Source organism: Dermacentor albipictus, chromosome 7, assembly GCF_038994185.2.
Source record: "Dermacentor albipictus isolate Rhodes 1998 colony chromosome 7, USDA_Dalb.pri_finalv2, whole genome shotgun sequence".
NCBI classification, from domain to species: Eukaryota; Metazoa; Arthropoda; class Arachnida; order Ixodida; family Ixodidae; genus Dermacentor; species Dermacentor albipictus.
Window position 1 is genome coordinate 123,295,828 of NC_091827.1, and position 16,607 is coordinate 123,312,434.

General features: G+C 45.8%; 1 protein-coding gene across 2 annotated transcripts in view; it reads right to left on the reverse strand.

The window, feature by feature from the left end:
- Positions 1 to 5,643: 5,643 nt before the first annotated feature.
- The window catches only part of LOC139047606 (uncharacterized), a 61,630-nt gene continuing 50,666 nt past the window's right edge, over positions 5,644 to 16,607 (reverse strand). For both annotated transcript variants that reach the window (XM_070521468.1, XM_070521467.1), the window contains exon 2: positions 5,644 to 7,023. In XM_070521468.1, coding sequence (XP_070377569.1) covers positions 6,685 to 7,023 — 339 coding nt within the window. In that variant the 3' untranslated portion in view covers positions 5,644 to 6,684. The remainder of the gene's footprint in view (positions 7,024 to 16,607) is intronic.

The window sequence follows — 16,607 nt, forward strand, 5'->3', positions numbered from 1 at the left end:
AGCTTGAGCCCTCATCGCGCCTCTATGGCCCGTCACCACAACTCCATGATTATATCTGGCATACGGAGCTTTCTCTCCACCCCACTGGCCATTTGGATTTTCCTTCCTTGGAACCAGACTGAATTGGCACTCCTGTGTGTTGTGCACCTGTCGAATGTGTGCGTGCAGTGCTGTGTTATTGAGCAAGTGTGTGTGCACGCGTGCGTGTGTGTGCACGTTGAGGGGAAGGAAGTGAAGGAAATAAGTTAATGAACGATGGTATTGATGTCTTTTCTTGCAGTAAAAACAAGGTAATAAAAACTTTGGTGCCTATTAGCCTTTAATCTCTGTGTAAGTAGGCTTTCTTTTTATTGAGTTATGTATTTTTTCAATCGCTATCTGCTGTATGTACACTTGTATAAGAACGTTTATTGTTTTTCTTTTGTTTCTTTCTCTCTTACCCTCCCTTTTTTTGCCGTGTGTTTGTTTTCTGCTGCTGCTGTCACGAGAAGGATTAAGGACTAGTCAAGTTGCTCTTTTGTAACTTTTTTCCTTATATCCTCCATAAGCTTGCATATTTATGGAAATAAATTCATTCATTTCATTTCATTTCTGCGTCCTGCAAATTCCTCCTCTAGATGGCTGGTTATCAGATGCTTTAACACACAGGCATCAGCCTTTTTTTAGTCTAGAGTGCCAAGTTACCACTAAGATTAGTATTATTATTATTACTATTATTATTATTATTATTATTATTATTATTATTATTATTATTATTATTATTATTATTATTATTATTATTATTATTACTATTATTATTATTATTTTCCATATTTGTTTCTCTATCTTGCATTTTTCTGTCTACTACATTCATGTTTTCTGTACATTTTGTCTCACGTAGTGCTCGTTAAGCGCACCAGTACAAAGGCTCTCTAGCTGTTCCTGGGCACTACAATAAAAAGTTGTATGATTGATTATTATCGTAGTATAATATCGTTAATATCGTGCTTTTCAAGTATGTACTAGTATACTATTTCACTTCAATATGTCGATATATTGAGCACTATTGTTGCTTCAAAAATAAAAACAAACTGTTGCGGCAGGCGTGTATTCATTATTCAAACGTGTTTTTTATATCTAAAAGCGCATACAGATCACTAACTTATTTTTTCAAGCTTAGTTTACAGCAGGCTCTTTTAGGCCGAACATTGACGGATGAAGACAGAATAGTCCAGCAACAGGGCGTCGCAGCCGAGGAGCGAGCTTCGGCGCGCGTCAGAGCTTCTCTCGGTTGCGTGCCCTCTTCTTCGGACCAACGCGAAGCGATGCGTTCGCTTGTCGGGGCACGCGAAAGCTTGCCGTCGCGTGTCAGTGGTTGGAGCATTACACCTTGGCGCGCTGTTTTTGCCTGATGCGCTCGTACTCCTCTGGTCACCCTCTCACCACTTCGGACATTCAGAGAAGGTCCTTTCGCGATACACGGGACTTTACCGTGTGCTACGCGGGATGACGCCAGTGACCTACGAAACTGCTCTCGTCTGTTCAATCTCACGCTCTACTCTGGCATCCAGTGATGACGTGCAGGCCAGTAAGTTCAAGGCCTACTAAACTGCTTCGGAGCCAGGCCTTTAGTTGCTCTGGGGCTGCGCTTTTGCCGCCGGGGGTAGTGATAGAGACCAATATTCAAGATGATGAAGAGGCCAGTGGTGGGAAGACGATGACGACGTTTGGGCAAGTCCAGCGTAGTAATTTCTAAATACACTTTTATATAGCTTCTCGTCTGCGTCTTCCCGTGTACCAATGTGCAGCTTCGCTCTCAAAGTGACAGCATTTTACTTGAGGGTGCCTGAGTACCCGGAATAAGAACATACGACACCGATAGCAAGAATACATTACTAAACGCATAGAATTCGAAAGCAATAAATTTCACTTATCAGTACAGTGTAGTGAAAAAAGTAACGTCCTCTTGGTGTTGTTGTGGAGGACGCAATAGAGAAACTGGCTGATAAAAACTGTTGTTTATGTATGTAGTAAACAGAAAAGCCCGTTGGCGTCTTCGTAAAAGGGTAAGAATGCTCCTGAAGGCATAAAGGCGAATAGCCCAGTCGGCCAGTTAAGTCTCGCAGTCATAAACTCTTGAAAAGGACGCAATTAATGACGACACGTATCTGTTCACCAACAAATAAAGACCATTTTTAGACTCCTTATTCTGTTCTAAGGAATCATGCTCAATAAGCGAATGGTATTATTTGAAGTGGAAGCAATGCGGCTTTCATGTCCATGGTAAAGTTGACATTGAACGATTTCAATACCAGGGCCACTACATGATTGTTGACTTCTGTGGCAGCGAAGTCGTCAAAGGGGCTATCAAAAATAAACAAATATATGAACAGAGACCGAGTAAAACAGAATATCATGGAGAAGGTGAAACGGCTGCAAATTTTCTGGCTGCGCTAAATTTGATAAACTCATAACTTTGACAGGGTGGGCGAATCACGCGACAAATAAATTGGCTGTAGAAAGAATCCAGCTGAATGCCGCTGGGGCCAAATAAGGTGAGAATCTCGAAAGGCGCTGAACAGAGACGCCGTCGGCCTTGTGGTCGATGCCAGCGCCCGGCAATTGTTGGACGACTTACCATATAAACGAGATACCTGTTGGTCGGCCGTTCCTGGGCGAGCCGGAGAAAAACTTTAGGACGCGGACTTTATGCCGTCAGAGAGAATGCACTCCATGATGCTATTCTTCGACGGCTGAGATGAGGACAGCGATCCTCGGGCGATGAGGATGTAAAGAAATATCATGTGCCGACTCTCACCTACCTCGAACTGCCACCATTAGTTAATTTCCTTGACAGTCACACAACGCTTGAATACAAGTAAATGCGAGTTGTGCTCAATGCCATTACGTGGGCAGCCTCTTTGGCTTTCGATACAGGCCAGAGGGCATTGTGCTCATTCGACGTGGTAGGGTGAAAACGAGTTTCCCCGTCGCCTTTACTCTCTTACTCGCGCTGTCATCCATGTACACGCTCTGAACCACCCCCGACCCGGATTGCGCCAGAGCAGCCCACAGCAGCAGCAGCAGTGGGAGAGTCGAAGGAAGAGGCAAAGAAAGTGTCGCTTTAAAAAGATATGCCTGCGCTCTGAACTTCACCGCAAAGCTTGTTCCGGCAGAGTTATCACTATTCTTGATAGAGTTGTTGACCGTTTCTGGAAATCACATTACCGTTACAGCATTAAGTCGCGACCCGGCAAACACAGTGATGATTGATTCCGAGCTTTTCAGAGCCTTCCCTAAAGGAGGCACGCTTCTTTTATTTCTTTATTTTATCGTTACTAAGTCGACGTGGAAGGATAATCGTCGGAAGGTCGCCGCGGCAGCTCTTCTTCAGTAGGAAGGCGTTGTGTATTTGTTAGCCAGGCATCGTCCGAAGGTTGCACAGTGGCTTTGCGAGAAGCCCTTGTGGAGGGCTCTAGATTTTCACCGATCGGTTTCGTTAACATGCCCGCAATCAATTCCGTAGTAGTTTTCCTCTCAGTGCTCATGGGCTATCGCAGCAGCTGCAAAACGAGAAAGTATATGCTTATGGGTTAAGTATCGGGGTGCCCTTATATGCTCGTGGTGGTCCGTGAACAAAATAGTTTGGCACCTCGAGGCAAAAGGCACGACACAAGGATCTGCTAGTCCACATTGTGGCTGTATTGTAAAGGCAGAACGGCAGCGTGGCAGCCAATATGGAAAACAGACAAATCACGCATGTATTACTGCACTATCATCTTAAATTGTGGCCTTCCTCCACATGGACAGCAGTGACGCGCATCATCTTCGCAAGTGCAAGTAATGTATATCGGTCTGCCTGCCAGTAAATGTAGCTTAGTATCGCAAGCACCTTCGACCATACCATGGACATAGACGACGGCAAAGAGGCAGTTAGCACTATCCTTGTGTCGTGCCTTTTGCCTCGAGGTGCCAAACTATTTTGTTCATGGACCACCACGAGCAAATAAGGGCACCCCGATACTTAACCCATAAGCATATACTTTCTCGATTTGCAGCTGCTGCGATAGCCCATGAGCACTGAGAGGAAAACTACTACGGAATTGATTGCGGGCATGTTAACGAAACCGATCGGTGAAAATCTAGAGCCCTCCACAAGGGCTTCTCGCAAAGCCACTGTGCAACCTTCGGACGATGCCTTGCTAACAAATACACAACGCCTTCCTACTGAAGAAGAGCTGCCGCGGCGACCTTCCGACGATTATCCTTCCACGTCGACTTAGTAACGATAAAATAAAGAAATAAAAGAAGCGTGCCTCCTTTAGGGAAGGCTCTGAAAAGCTAGGAATCAATCATCGCTGTGTTTGCCGGGTCGCGACTTAATGCTGTAACGGTAATGTGATTTCCAGAAACGGTCAACAACTCTTTATCAAGAATAGTGATAACTCTGCCGGAACAAGCTTTGCGGTGAAGTTCAGAGCGCAGGCATATCTTTTTAAAGCGACACTTTCTTTGCCTCTTCATTCGACTCTCCCACTGCTGCTGCTGCTGTGGGCTGCTGTGGCGCACTCCGCGTCGGGGGTGGTTCAGAGTGCGTATATGGATGACAGCGCAAGTAAGGGAGAAAAGGCGACGGGGAAACTCGTTTTCACCCTACCACGTCGAATGAGCACAATGCCCTCTGGAGCTACGTAGCCGTCGCCACATTAGCCGCTTGACAGCTGTAATTATCCGTGACTCCCCTCACAAGCGTCGCAGAAACTGCGGCGCTTCCCTTTCTACTAACGTGCGAGGCCAGAGGGGACACAGATAGAACGGGAGAGAGTAGTAGAAGGATAGGGAGAAGAAGCAGTTCCAACATAAGAGAGGGAGGAGGTGACGTGAGAAGGCAAGGAAACCCCACCACTATACGACAGCGGTTGCGGGGTAACAGGATAAGCTTAAGTTGAAGGTAGGGCACAGTAGGTTGCTGCTATTTCTGAAAAATAAACGGCATGCAGGTATGTCAAGCCGGCAATTTACGCAGGGCATACAGAAGCAGAGCCGCATTAATTAAGGCGCACCGCAGGGTCCAGGGGACACTAGGGAAGCAGTCGACCGTGAAATCAACACTTCTGTGGCCACCGCGTTAGCTTTGTGGTTATGGCATTACTAGAGGTCGTCGGCTTGATCCCAATCGCGGCAGCCGCATTTCGACGGGGGCGAAATAGAAAACGCGTGTGCACTTAGCTTTTGGGACACGTTAGAGAACATCACGGTGTCGAAATGAATCCGGAGTCTGTCACTACGGCTTGCCTCATAATCTGAGTGTGGTTTTAGAACGTACAGCCCCATATTCCAGTTCAAGTTTAATACTTCTGCCACAATGCGATGTGCCATGCGAGGAAATGACAACGATTAACCCCCTCAGAAGTTGAAAAATGTGGCGCACAACACCGCCTCAGGCAAACACATCTCCCTGTGTGCTCTGTGTACTACGCAGACAAAAAGAGCAGTGGTGCACACAAGGTAACGTTTACATCAACTCATCCCTCTCGTGTTAACCTAAAACGTTGAAGAATTTAAGCTTTAGCCGTCAACATCACCGCTAATTATCGTCAACCAAAGCATCCAGCACGGAAAGCTTCGCTTACATCGATTTCCACAGTGCGCGGGATCTGCATAATTTTATTCTTTTATTTCGTTGCGCTGAGGTCATCACTACATCACCGCTGGAAGTTCAAAAAGTATAAGGTCAGTACACCACGTGCTGGCACCCACGTGAACTAAACCCCGATTTCGAGGAACGCTGAATATGAGATAGCCAAGCATAGAACTCTCTTGCAGTTTATCGAGCAATAAAGGTACCTGGAAAGAGGAGCATGTCAAAAGTTTTCACAACACAGAAGTGTACAGTTTATTCGCGAAAAGAAATAAACGGGACGGATACACACTCTAAGGCGGATTTCGCGATTGTGTCCGCACCCAGTTCAGAGGCACCAACATCGACAACATGCAAGAAGGGTGCGATATGAAGACCCGAACGTGGAAATGAATGCTGCAGAGGCTCTAACAACAGGTCAGTGAGCTGCTCAGTGTGTTAGGTAAATGCAACGGCTGGTTTTCAAGAAATGCAGACAAATACGGAAGCTTTGGTCGAACAGCTCTCTTAACACTGGCAGTACTTAGCCATCCACCTAATGGCGAAAACATCAGTACTCGTATTAATTAAAAGATACAATTCCCTTGAAGCACTAAGGGCGTTTATGTATACAAGGAATAGTGTGCTACTTTCGACAATTTGTTAAATACAATGAGCGTTGCGAAAAATATCAGTCGAAAAAACGTTTCCCTACTTTATCCTTGAACGCTGTGTACATTTCTCTGGCAACCGGGTGCTCTAGAAAGCACAGTGCAGTGCGATTAGAAAATTCAGGTGGCATTTCATTCTTTTATAGAAGGCAGTTAGATAGAATAGCCATGAAGCGATAACAAAGTCACCTTGATATATCGCACTGCCTGCACGATTTTGCCGAGCGAATTACCGAGGAAAAAAGGTGGCGAGAATAAATAGCGAAGATTGTCTGGCATCCATGCTGGAATCAGGCGACGTAATAGAACGGATCCATAGCAGTGGTCTGGGGGATAGCATCGTAGCTGCTGCTATGGTTGTCAAGGCATCGTTGACGGTGAGAGAGGCCAAAACTACATCCATGAGGAGCATGCTTAGTTGAGTCCGAAGTCGAGGAAGCTAGCGCACCAGGTACGTGCTTCACGTGTGTTACTGCAGCACATGCGGAACGCCTTGGGGTCCTTGGTCACCTTGGCGCACTGTTGGCAGAGGTCCCGCACGCCGGCGTGTGAAGGACACAGATCACCGGCGGGCAGCGCTGCCAGAAGCGCCGCCTGGAGGTCCAACGCCGGCGGCGAACGACGCTGGACGGTCAGCCCCACCGGAGATGCCGGCTCCGCCCACCAGGGGGCGACTGCTGCCGCCACTCTGGGTGCCAGGAGAGCCGTGGGAGCCAATAAGAAGAAGATGAGCAGCAGGAGGGACAGAGATGCCTGCAAGAGGGCAGCAGTACAGTATCTTTGGTTATGATGCCGTAACGCCCGTTCATTACTTGATCAATGTGGTCCGCGCAGAAAACGGCCATTAAGCCGACGAAATTCAGTACGTAATTGCACCACAACTTACATTACTTAAAGTGCGGCTGAAGAAGCGACAGAGCTTAAGTCAGAAAAATGAATGGGCAAAATATTGAGATTTTGGTACCGCTATATAGGGTTTATGCCAAGCCGTTTACCGTGCTTACACTCGCATTATATGTTGACTGTAGGCAATGTACACTGTCGCCGTATAGAAGGAGGCTCCACTCTTTCCTAGCCATACTTACCATTTTATATCTCTTCAGGTGATGTAGAAGAAAAAAGATATTAATATAAGTGATTGATAAGAAAAAGGGCACAGAAGCCAGTCTAGCTTTGAACCTTGCGCTGGGAAAAGGGCATGCAGGGTATAAAAATAAACGTTAGAGCAGAAAAAACTTGGGGCGGGAACTCACCGCTTTGGACTCACCATACCGTGCGTAGCATTCTATGGAATTCTTGCATATGAAGCCTATACTCTACCCATGTAACCAAGACTGCTGTATTTTAGGAGATAAGCAACTGCAAAAAAATAGCGCGTATACTATGATGATCTCGCTAGTAAACCCGTTTTTAATAGCAGCGTTGTGTTTGGTAAGTTATAATTTTGCTAGAACACCAAGTATAAGTTATTATATGTAATGACTCAAAAAATGCTATGCACTAATACCGATTCCCCAGGGGGAGTTGCTGCCATTTCTTTTCCCTGATGACTCCTCCTTCCTAAGAGTGCCTATTGTTGTACCACTTTTTTTCGCGCCTAGTTTGCCCACCGACGTGCTCGCATTCGTTCAACGTGTCCGATTCAGAAGCTTCTCTCAGTTGTTGCACACAAAATTCTCTCGCCGCTTGCCTTTACACATGTACTTTTCACGTGCAAGTCCTCGCCAGCGACCTAACTGCGCCTCCTTAAGTGTTCCGTTTCGTATACGCTTTCTCGCCGCATTCTGACGCCTCTATTCCTCGTCAATGAGCAGTTTCTCAGGACGCGTCGTAGTCACAGTATTGTCATAATCAAATACTAGCAATGGACTGACTCAGAAATTGTTATTTTCTGGCCTATGGTGCGACACGGAATTTGGTCGGATGTGTGCTGGAAACTGGCAGCTTTCTGACAAAATATCGCGTCGGAGGTTCACCTGCCTACAAGTAGATGGTGGTAATCATACAGAAGTTTGTGCATTCACATAAGTTTACCTATTCAAGCTTTGATTACGCTATGGTTTTATATGGGTCACCAAACGGAAGGAAGAACAGAACAGACTAGAAGATTATGACAGTCACCTAGCCAAAGACTGCTACGCACTAAAACAGGCAAAGCCCAGACACTAAGCAATAGGGCTGCTGTTTGTCCTGAAAGCTCACTGATGCCATTGGGGGTCACGAGAAGAGGCCCACGGAAGCATCTGGCTAGCGACAAACTACAGTTCACCTGTAAAAATACTTCAAATTTTCTTGCCGAACTTCGAAGTCTCTGGTGGAGGCCAAGGAATGGCATGTGTGGATATGCGGAGAGTCACAAAGTTTTGACAAGATGAGAAAACTCGAAATTGAACAATGGCTGACGATCACGCTCTGTCCAATCTTCTTCCGTCTATTTGCCACTTTTGCTCCTAATGAAGCGCTGAGGAAACGCCAGTAAAAGCGTCCACCATAGCGCGTCCAGGAGTTAATGCGAGGCCCCCAAACAGGCGATACCACACGGTGTTCACAGATAACCACATTATTTACTTAATGTAGCTGGTTTGCTTTCGAATGGAAACACTGCCGAATGCAAGAAGAATGCGTGGTTACAGGCATTTCGCCCCTTAACATTTTGTCGGACTGCGAAAACATAGATAATAATTGCGTTGTTAAACATTTTCTTCGGTCCTCTTCGTGGTTTAACTTTGTGCATGCTTCCTATTAGCCAAGCTAGATTTGCATGCATATATCGACAACGTGCTTTGCAGCTCCCCTGCGTCCTTCTTGATCCTAGACTTTATAGCATGTATAGCAGGTTTCGTAGCAATCTAAAAAAAGCACTTGATGGCACATACTTAAGTTCATTAACTCAGCAAAAATAAATTTGTCATGAATGCTAGTTTCGGAGAATGGCCGGCATAAGGCCAAGAATTTTGTGCCATTCGATGAGCTCGAACACAGCTACATTAAAAAAGGGCAGATATATTCTGAAGATGAACAGTACAAATTAAGGTTGAACGAAAAGACAAAGTAATGGTGTCGTTACATGGCTATAACAGCGCGGCTCATTCCTCTGAGCTGTGAAATGGACTGAACACAACCTAATCGCTCGCAAACAGGTTGTACGCGAAATGGCACGTTCAAACATCCAGTGCCACAGGTCTACGTGCAGGTTATTTAGATGTCTACTTTCACTCTTGTTTCTAACGTTACCGAATGGACGGGTCATAATATAAAAACGACACTACAAGAAGCAGAACGCAATTTGAGTATACATTTCCCATTTTATGAAGGTCAACATGACTCATTTTAGTAGACGCGGCTTTGGGCATACACTCAAACCTCAAGTAGTTTAACATGCAAAAAATGCGCCGTTAGATTCGGCATTCGTTATAAGCACATATTTGTTGCACTCTGATATCCGCAAGACATTTTCTATTGAATTTATTATATCCCACAATTCGTTTTATCCTTGTTCGTTATACTGAGGTGCGACTGCACCGTGCAAAAGAACAAAACAATGACAAGATTACCCTTCGGGACGGCACGTTCATGGTACCTTCAAAAATTAAAGTCCTACTGAGTTTACAGACTTCCGCCTTGTTTCCTTATCTTTGCATTAAGCAGGAAGAATTACCGTTTCATCGGGAATGCCGTCACACAATATTTGGCAAATATGTTACGCTTTAAGAAGGAAAAAGCGTGAGCGACTCATTGCCACAGCACGGAAATCTTTTAAAAGTAATTACTGTGCGTTTATCTTTCTTCTTTTTTTTTAGCATGGGCTCCTTTTTATCACTGCGAACACAGCCAATTCGTCATTCCACAGCACCGCCATGGTATGTTGAGCTCATTGTCTTGCTACGTTTCAGTGTGTCAATCCAGAGCACGCAGAACCGCTCTAAAGTTGCTCTCGCAAAGGCGAGCCCACGTGATGCTCCGGTAACCGAGGAGAGAGCAGTGCTGTTCCGAGGGCTCTTGCTCGACCTCGGGAAAGAGACACCAGTGCTTGTTGTTGTTGCTATTGATATTGGTCCCTTTCCAACGTGGCACTTGTTGACCTGAGTGGTTGCGCCGCGTACCTACAGTGGGGAACTGGCCACGAATAGGGTGGTTAAATTAAGCGGATCAAAACAAGGAAATTAGCAATTTCCATGTTGGAACTCGAGAAGTAAAATTTTCGTGAGAGAAAAAAAAAGAAATCGGAAGAAACCCGTGAAATAAACTGAGAAAGAAGTCTTACGGCAAACCTGCCTTTTGCATGTTCCGAGTGTGCCTGTGCTGTACAGCAGCGGCGAGCGCCGGAGACGTTCTGCACGGCGTCGGTGGTTCGTGCATGCAGAACACGACGCACGCGTATGCAACAGCGCGGGCAGCCTGCAGCCTAGTCGACGAGGACGCGAACTCGTGTATTGTCGGCGCAGTGCTGACAACGTAGTGTGTTTCGGTAGAAATTTCAGCTGTCCACAACGATATTCGGTTAACGTCTGGTACGTCACAATATATGCCGACAGGACACCGTTGTCGTTAAGAAGTCGACGTCACGGCACGGCGCCAACATTCAGCCGACTATAGTTGGCAGAGTCTGCCTGTGGCAGACCATGGCAGACCTATTCTCATGATATTGTTACGATGAGGCGAAGAAGAGAACGACGATGGTCCTGAAGACGACGAAAAGTTGACACAGTTTGGCGGGGCTCTCTTCCGTCGGCGCCAACGTTCGCTTTTTGTAGATATGCTGTAAATAGGTTTATACGCGTAACATTTGGTGGAGCTGCGGGGTACCCGTCTTCTTCGCAATGGAGCTCCGCAGCGGACGCCACATCCAGCTCGTCACAGTGCCTCCTGGGGACGACACTTGGACTACGCCTGCACCGGCACCATCGGCTATCCAGACCCAGTACGTTGCCCTTCCACATTCGCATGACCCCGCAACACTACGGTATGGACGTAGAAGAATGGCTCAGCATGCGCGAACGTCTCATCAAGAGGAAAAGGTAGGATTCGGCCATAATGCCAGCCAATGTGATTTTCTATCTGGACGGAACTGAGCGTATTTGGTTCCAAAGGCATGCAGAGGAACTTGCTAGCTGGGAGTTGTTCAAGCAGAAGCTGTCCGTTCTTTTGGCAATCCCTCTGGTCAACAACTAGCCGCCACAAGGCAGCTATCTGCCCGCGCTCAAAGCTTTACCGAGTCATACTTCTCCTATGTTCAAGATGTCCTCGCCCTTTGTCGCAAAATCGACACGTCCATGGAAGAGTCCGACGAAGTACTCCTGTCAAGATGTTCGTACTCCATTTTCTTGAGCCCTCCTACTGTGTCTGAAGCAGCCACCACTTTCCGTGCAGATTGCCATGCAGAATGCAGATTGCCAACGTACTTGCAATATTTAAAAGAAGGAGATAAGACACAAAGGGTAATTATAGACAAATTTCAATACTACCCATCTTTTCGAAAGGAATAGAAGAAATTATTGGCTGTCGTATAACGGCATTTACTGAAAAGGGGATTTACTTCTAGTTGCCAGTATGCTTTCCGCAAACGTTTATTCGCGAAAATTGCCCTTCTTGAACAAAAAAAGAATTAATTCTGAATAACTTGGGAGAACGTTTTTCAACCCTAGGAGTATTTATAGATTACAGTAAGGCATTTGACAGTATAAATCATGCTGTACTGTTGCAAAAATTAACTTATAATGGTATGCGGGGCATAGCTAGCTAGCTTTCGACTTAGTCGCATCGTACTTGAAATGCAAGTGCAAATTGACGCTGTATCACATGTCAGGCCACTCAAGACTGGCGTTCCACAGGGAAGGAAGTTGGGACCCCTTTTGCTTATTTCTACGTAAATGACTTGGTTAAAGTCGATCCTAGCACAAAATTTGTTATTTGTGCTGACGACACAACTTTCCCTATTTAAATCGAAGGAAGCACATAGCCTCATAACGACAGCACCCTCGCTTCAAGAAAAATATACGAATGGTCTGTTGAAAACGGCCTTCAAATTAATCCTAACAAAGCTAAAGCAATGATGTTTCAAGCTAAACATAAGAAAGTTACATCAGAAGCAGATTTCCTTAGAGGGAGCTCCGAAACTGAAATTGTAAAAACAATGAAAACGATTGGTGTCTTCTTCGATGACCGCATGACGGGGAACACCAATTACGAGTTCTTGGCTCGAAAAGTGTCCCAAGTTGTAGGCGCAGTGTAATGCCTTCAATATCTTCCACGCAACATAAAAATACTAATTTACAATGGTTTTTTCTTAAGTCACTTAAATTACTACTGTCTAGCATGAGGTACGGACTCCGAAACCAATGTACATTGTCTCTCTATCTTGCAGAAATAATAATACGTTTGATATATGATAAGCTTACGATGTCTCCCTAGGCCACTGTTCACAACACTCAATCTACTTGGAATTCGGAATCTCTTTCATCACCGTTTCGCAATGACATAGCAAGGAACTCAAGCATGCAGTTAACGGTATCCGAAATATAGCTGGTCTACATAAATACGTTGCAGCCAATGGCACAAGGGCACCTGAACAATGGAACATTCCACATTCAAGAACGAATTACGGTCAGTAAATGCCTCGACACACACTTCCGACTTTACTAAACAACCTCACCTTACAAAAATGGATGTTCTGTCCCTATGGAGCTTGCAAGTCTACTAGTCAGAGTAACTTCGTTATTCTTTATCGAGTTTGTGCATACGCTATGCTGTATATTACCTTTTCCTTTTCTTTTTCTGAGTATGTACTGTACTGAACATATTGCTTCAGTTTCTTTTTCTAAAAATGTTTTAAAACTAATGTAGCATGCTCACGTTTAAATTTAATGTTTTCCTTGTGCACACAGACTACTTGTTCTTGTAATGATTAAAATGCATTCCCTATTGTATACATACATTTCTTTAAGTTGACGTCTGTCCTCCTATGTAATCACATGTGAGCACCCGCTGCCTCCTGTTGCCTGAATTTCATGGGTTTTTGGGCTGGTCAAGCTGCCTGCGCGCTACTTTTTACCCAAAACCTCACCATAGAAATCATTTTATGGAAAATAAAGCCATCCATTCATCCGTCCTCAGAGACATTGCGGATGGCGCATTTAATTTCTTGGTTTCTAACATTTCTACTGTCAACGCCATCATAAAGGAATACCGTCGCTTCGAGCTAGCGATGAACCACCGTGTCGCCCATAAATTTTTTCTGCCTGTCGAATACCGTCGCGACATCCTCTTACATCGGTGAAGACAATCCGCCACCCTAATGCGACAACGTGACCCGCATTGTGCGTCGCGAACTCGAAGCTGTGTTTCTCGCCTCGCCCCAGCAGACACCCTAGGACAACTCGTCGTCGTCGTAGTCACTTTGAAGACGGAAATGGAACAGACAATTGCAGCGCCGCAACTGCCCCTCAGTGGAGGACACACCAACAGCCCTGCATAGGGAATGGGTGTGCGGAGACAAAGATGATGGAGAAAGAGACCAGATGCCTCCTCCGCAACAATATCCTTGATCCAGTCCATGGTTTGCCAGGAAGTCGCTAACCTGCACATCTCCACCGCCTGCTCTGTTAATCGCCCTGACGCCGGTATGAGTCCTCCTATGAACATGCCCGGTTCGAATCCCAGCGGCGCGCAATTTTGCACCAGAATAAAAAAAAAATCCGTGTGTTGATAAAATTGCTGAAACAGGCCTGGAGTGTGGCCTGATCCCGGTGACCAGAACCGGTAACGCACTCCCTCACAAGAGCAGGATTAGCCACCTTGGTGCAGTACTAGGCCACAACCTCCTATATGAATACAACAATCAAACCCCGGCTCTCAGCCCCCACTGCGAAGCAACTGACCAATGCGGCGATCAGACCTGTGACGCAGCTGAGGGTGCTAAGAATTTCGGGGTCCGAAGAGGCCGCCATTGGAATCTGAACCTCGCAACGTTTAACGCTGGAACGCTATCAAGTGAGACTAGTCTAGCAAAGCTATTGGAGGAATTATAGGGCCGTAAATGGGATATAATAGGGCTCAGTGAAGTTAGGAGGACAAAAGAAGCATATAGAGTGCTAAAAAGCGGGCACGTCCTGTGCTACCATGGCTTAGCATAAAGACGAGAAATAGAAGTCGGATTCCTGATTAATAAGGATGTAGCTGGTAACATACAGGAATTATATAGCATTAACGAGAGGGTGGCAGGTCTTACATCCAATCACATCCAGTCATGATGACCCGGAAGTCAAAAGCTTCTATGAAGACGTGGAATCGGCGATGGGTAAAGTCAAAACAAAATGCACTATACTGATGGGTGACTTCAATGCCAGGGTAGCCAAGAAGCAGACTAAAGACAAGTCAGTGGGGGAATATTGTACATGTTCTAGGAATATCAGGGGACAGTGATTTGTAGAGTTCGCAGAACAAAATAATATGCGGGTAATGAATACCTTCTTCCGTAAGCGGGATAGGCGAAAGTGGACGTGACGGAGCCCGAATGCTGAGGCTAGAAAGGAAATAGACTCCATATTCTGCGCTAACCCTGGCATCATACAAGATGTGGACGTGTTCGGCGAGGTGCGCTGCAGTGACCATAGAATGGTAAGAACTCGAATTAGCCTAGACTTGACGAGGGAGCGCAAGAAACTGGTGCATAAAAAGCTGATCAATGAGTTAGCGGTAAGAGAGAAAATAGAGGAATCCTGGATCAAGCTACAGAACAGGTAGTCGGCTTTAACTCAGGAAGAGGACCTTAGTGTTGAAGCAATGAATGACATTCTTATGGGCATCAATAAATATTGTGCAATAGAAGTCGATGCTAACTTCTTTATATAGGATACCAGTAGGCTATCAAAGGAGACGAAAGATCTGATTTAGAAACGCCAATGTATGAAAGCCTCTAACCCTACAGCTAAAGTAGAACTGGCAGAACTTTTAAGTTAATCAACAAGCACAAGACAGCTGACATAGGGAAGTATAATATGGATAGAAATGAACATGCTCTCAGGAACGGAGTAAGCCTAAATACAATGACGAAGAAACTAAGAATAGGCAATAATCAGATTTATGCGTTGAAACAAAACCGGCCATATCATTACTGATACGGAGGAGATAGTTCAAGTTACTGAGGAGTTCTATAGAGATTTAAACAGTACCAGTGGCACCCACGACGATAATGGAAGATGGAATAGTCAAGAGGTATTTGACATTCCTCAAGTAACGCCGGAAGAAGTAAAGCAAGACTTGGGAGCTATGCAAAGGGGGAAGGCAGCTGGTGAGGATCAGGTAACAGCAGATTTGTTGAAGGATGGTGGGCAGATTGTTCTAGAAAAAAACTGGCCACCCTGTATACGCAATGCCTCAATACCTCAAGTGTACCGGAATCTTGTAAGAACGACAACATAATCTTAATACATAAGAAAGGAGACGCCAAAGACTTGAAAAACTATAGACGAGCGCACGCCAAGTTTCGCCCGAGACGCCAGCGCTCGTTTCTCCCCTGGCGGCACGGTTTCCAATCCCCCGGGGGTTTGCTTCCGCCGGTTCCCTTCGCTCGCGCTGAGCCAGAGGAGGCCAGGCTGAGCGCGCGCTGCACGCGAGAAGGCTTTCTCGCGCGCGCTGCACGCGACAAGGTGTAGGTTTCCGTCGCCGCTTCCCTTCGCGGTCGCGCCCGCGTTCAGTTCGCGCTGCGCGCGAAACGTCTCTTGTTTGCGACGGCGCCTCTTCGGATGACCGGAAATTATTATTGTGTTGTTAACTGTCACGACAGCAATGTAAACATGAAAAGGTTGATGCCACCAGTGAAATTATACCGATTCACAAGAAAATGGTACGAAAGAAGCAGACGATAGACATGGATTACTGCGGTGCGCCGAGCGAAGTAAACATCTGGCAAACGAAGCGAGATCGTTTATTGATCACTCCTGAGTGTATGACGGTTTCTATATCTAACCCACGTGAAATTAATAATTACTCGGTACATAATCCTTTTATTCATACAAAAACTTTAAGTTCAACGAGTGCTTGTCCTGTCTTCTTTCTCGTGTTTCGTTTGTGTGTGCGCTGTCAAAGAATGGAAACCACGTCTGTTGTATGCGCTAGCAGTGGCCGAAGTTCACGCGTGCCGAGAAATTGAATATGTGCATGATGCATTGAACATGACCGGAGTGCATTCCCGCTTCACCATCGCACCGATCGATCGGGTTACTGGACGATACACACCCGCGTCTTGGTCGCGCCGGCATTGCTGAAGCAGGAATGATTAATAATACTTTCAACTTCCGTCTCTTGAGTACTGTTAAAAAATGACCAAGCTGTCTACA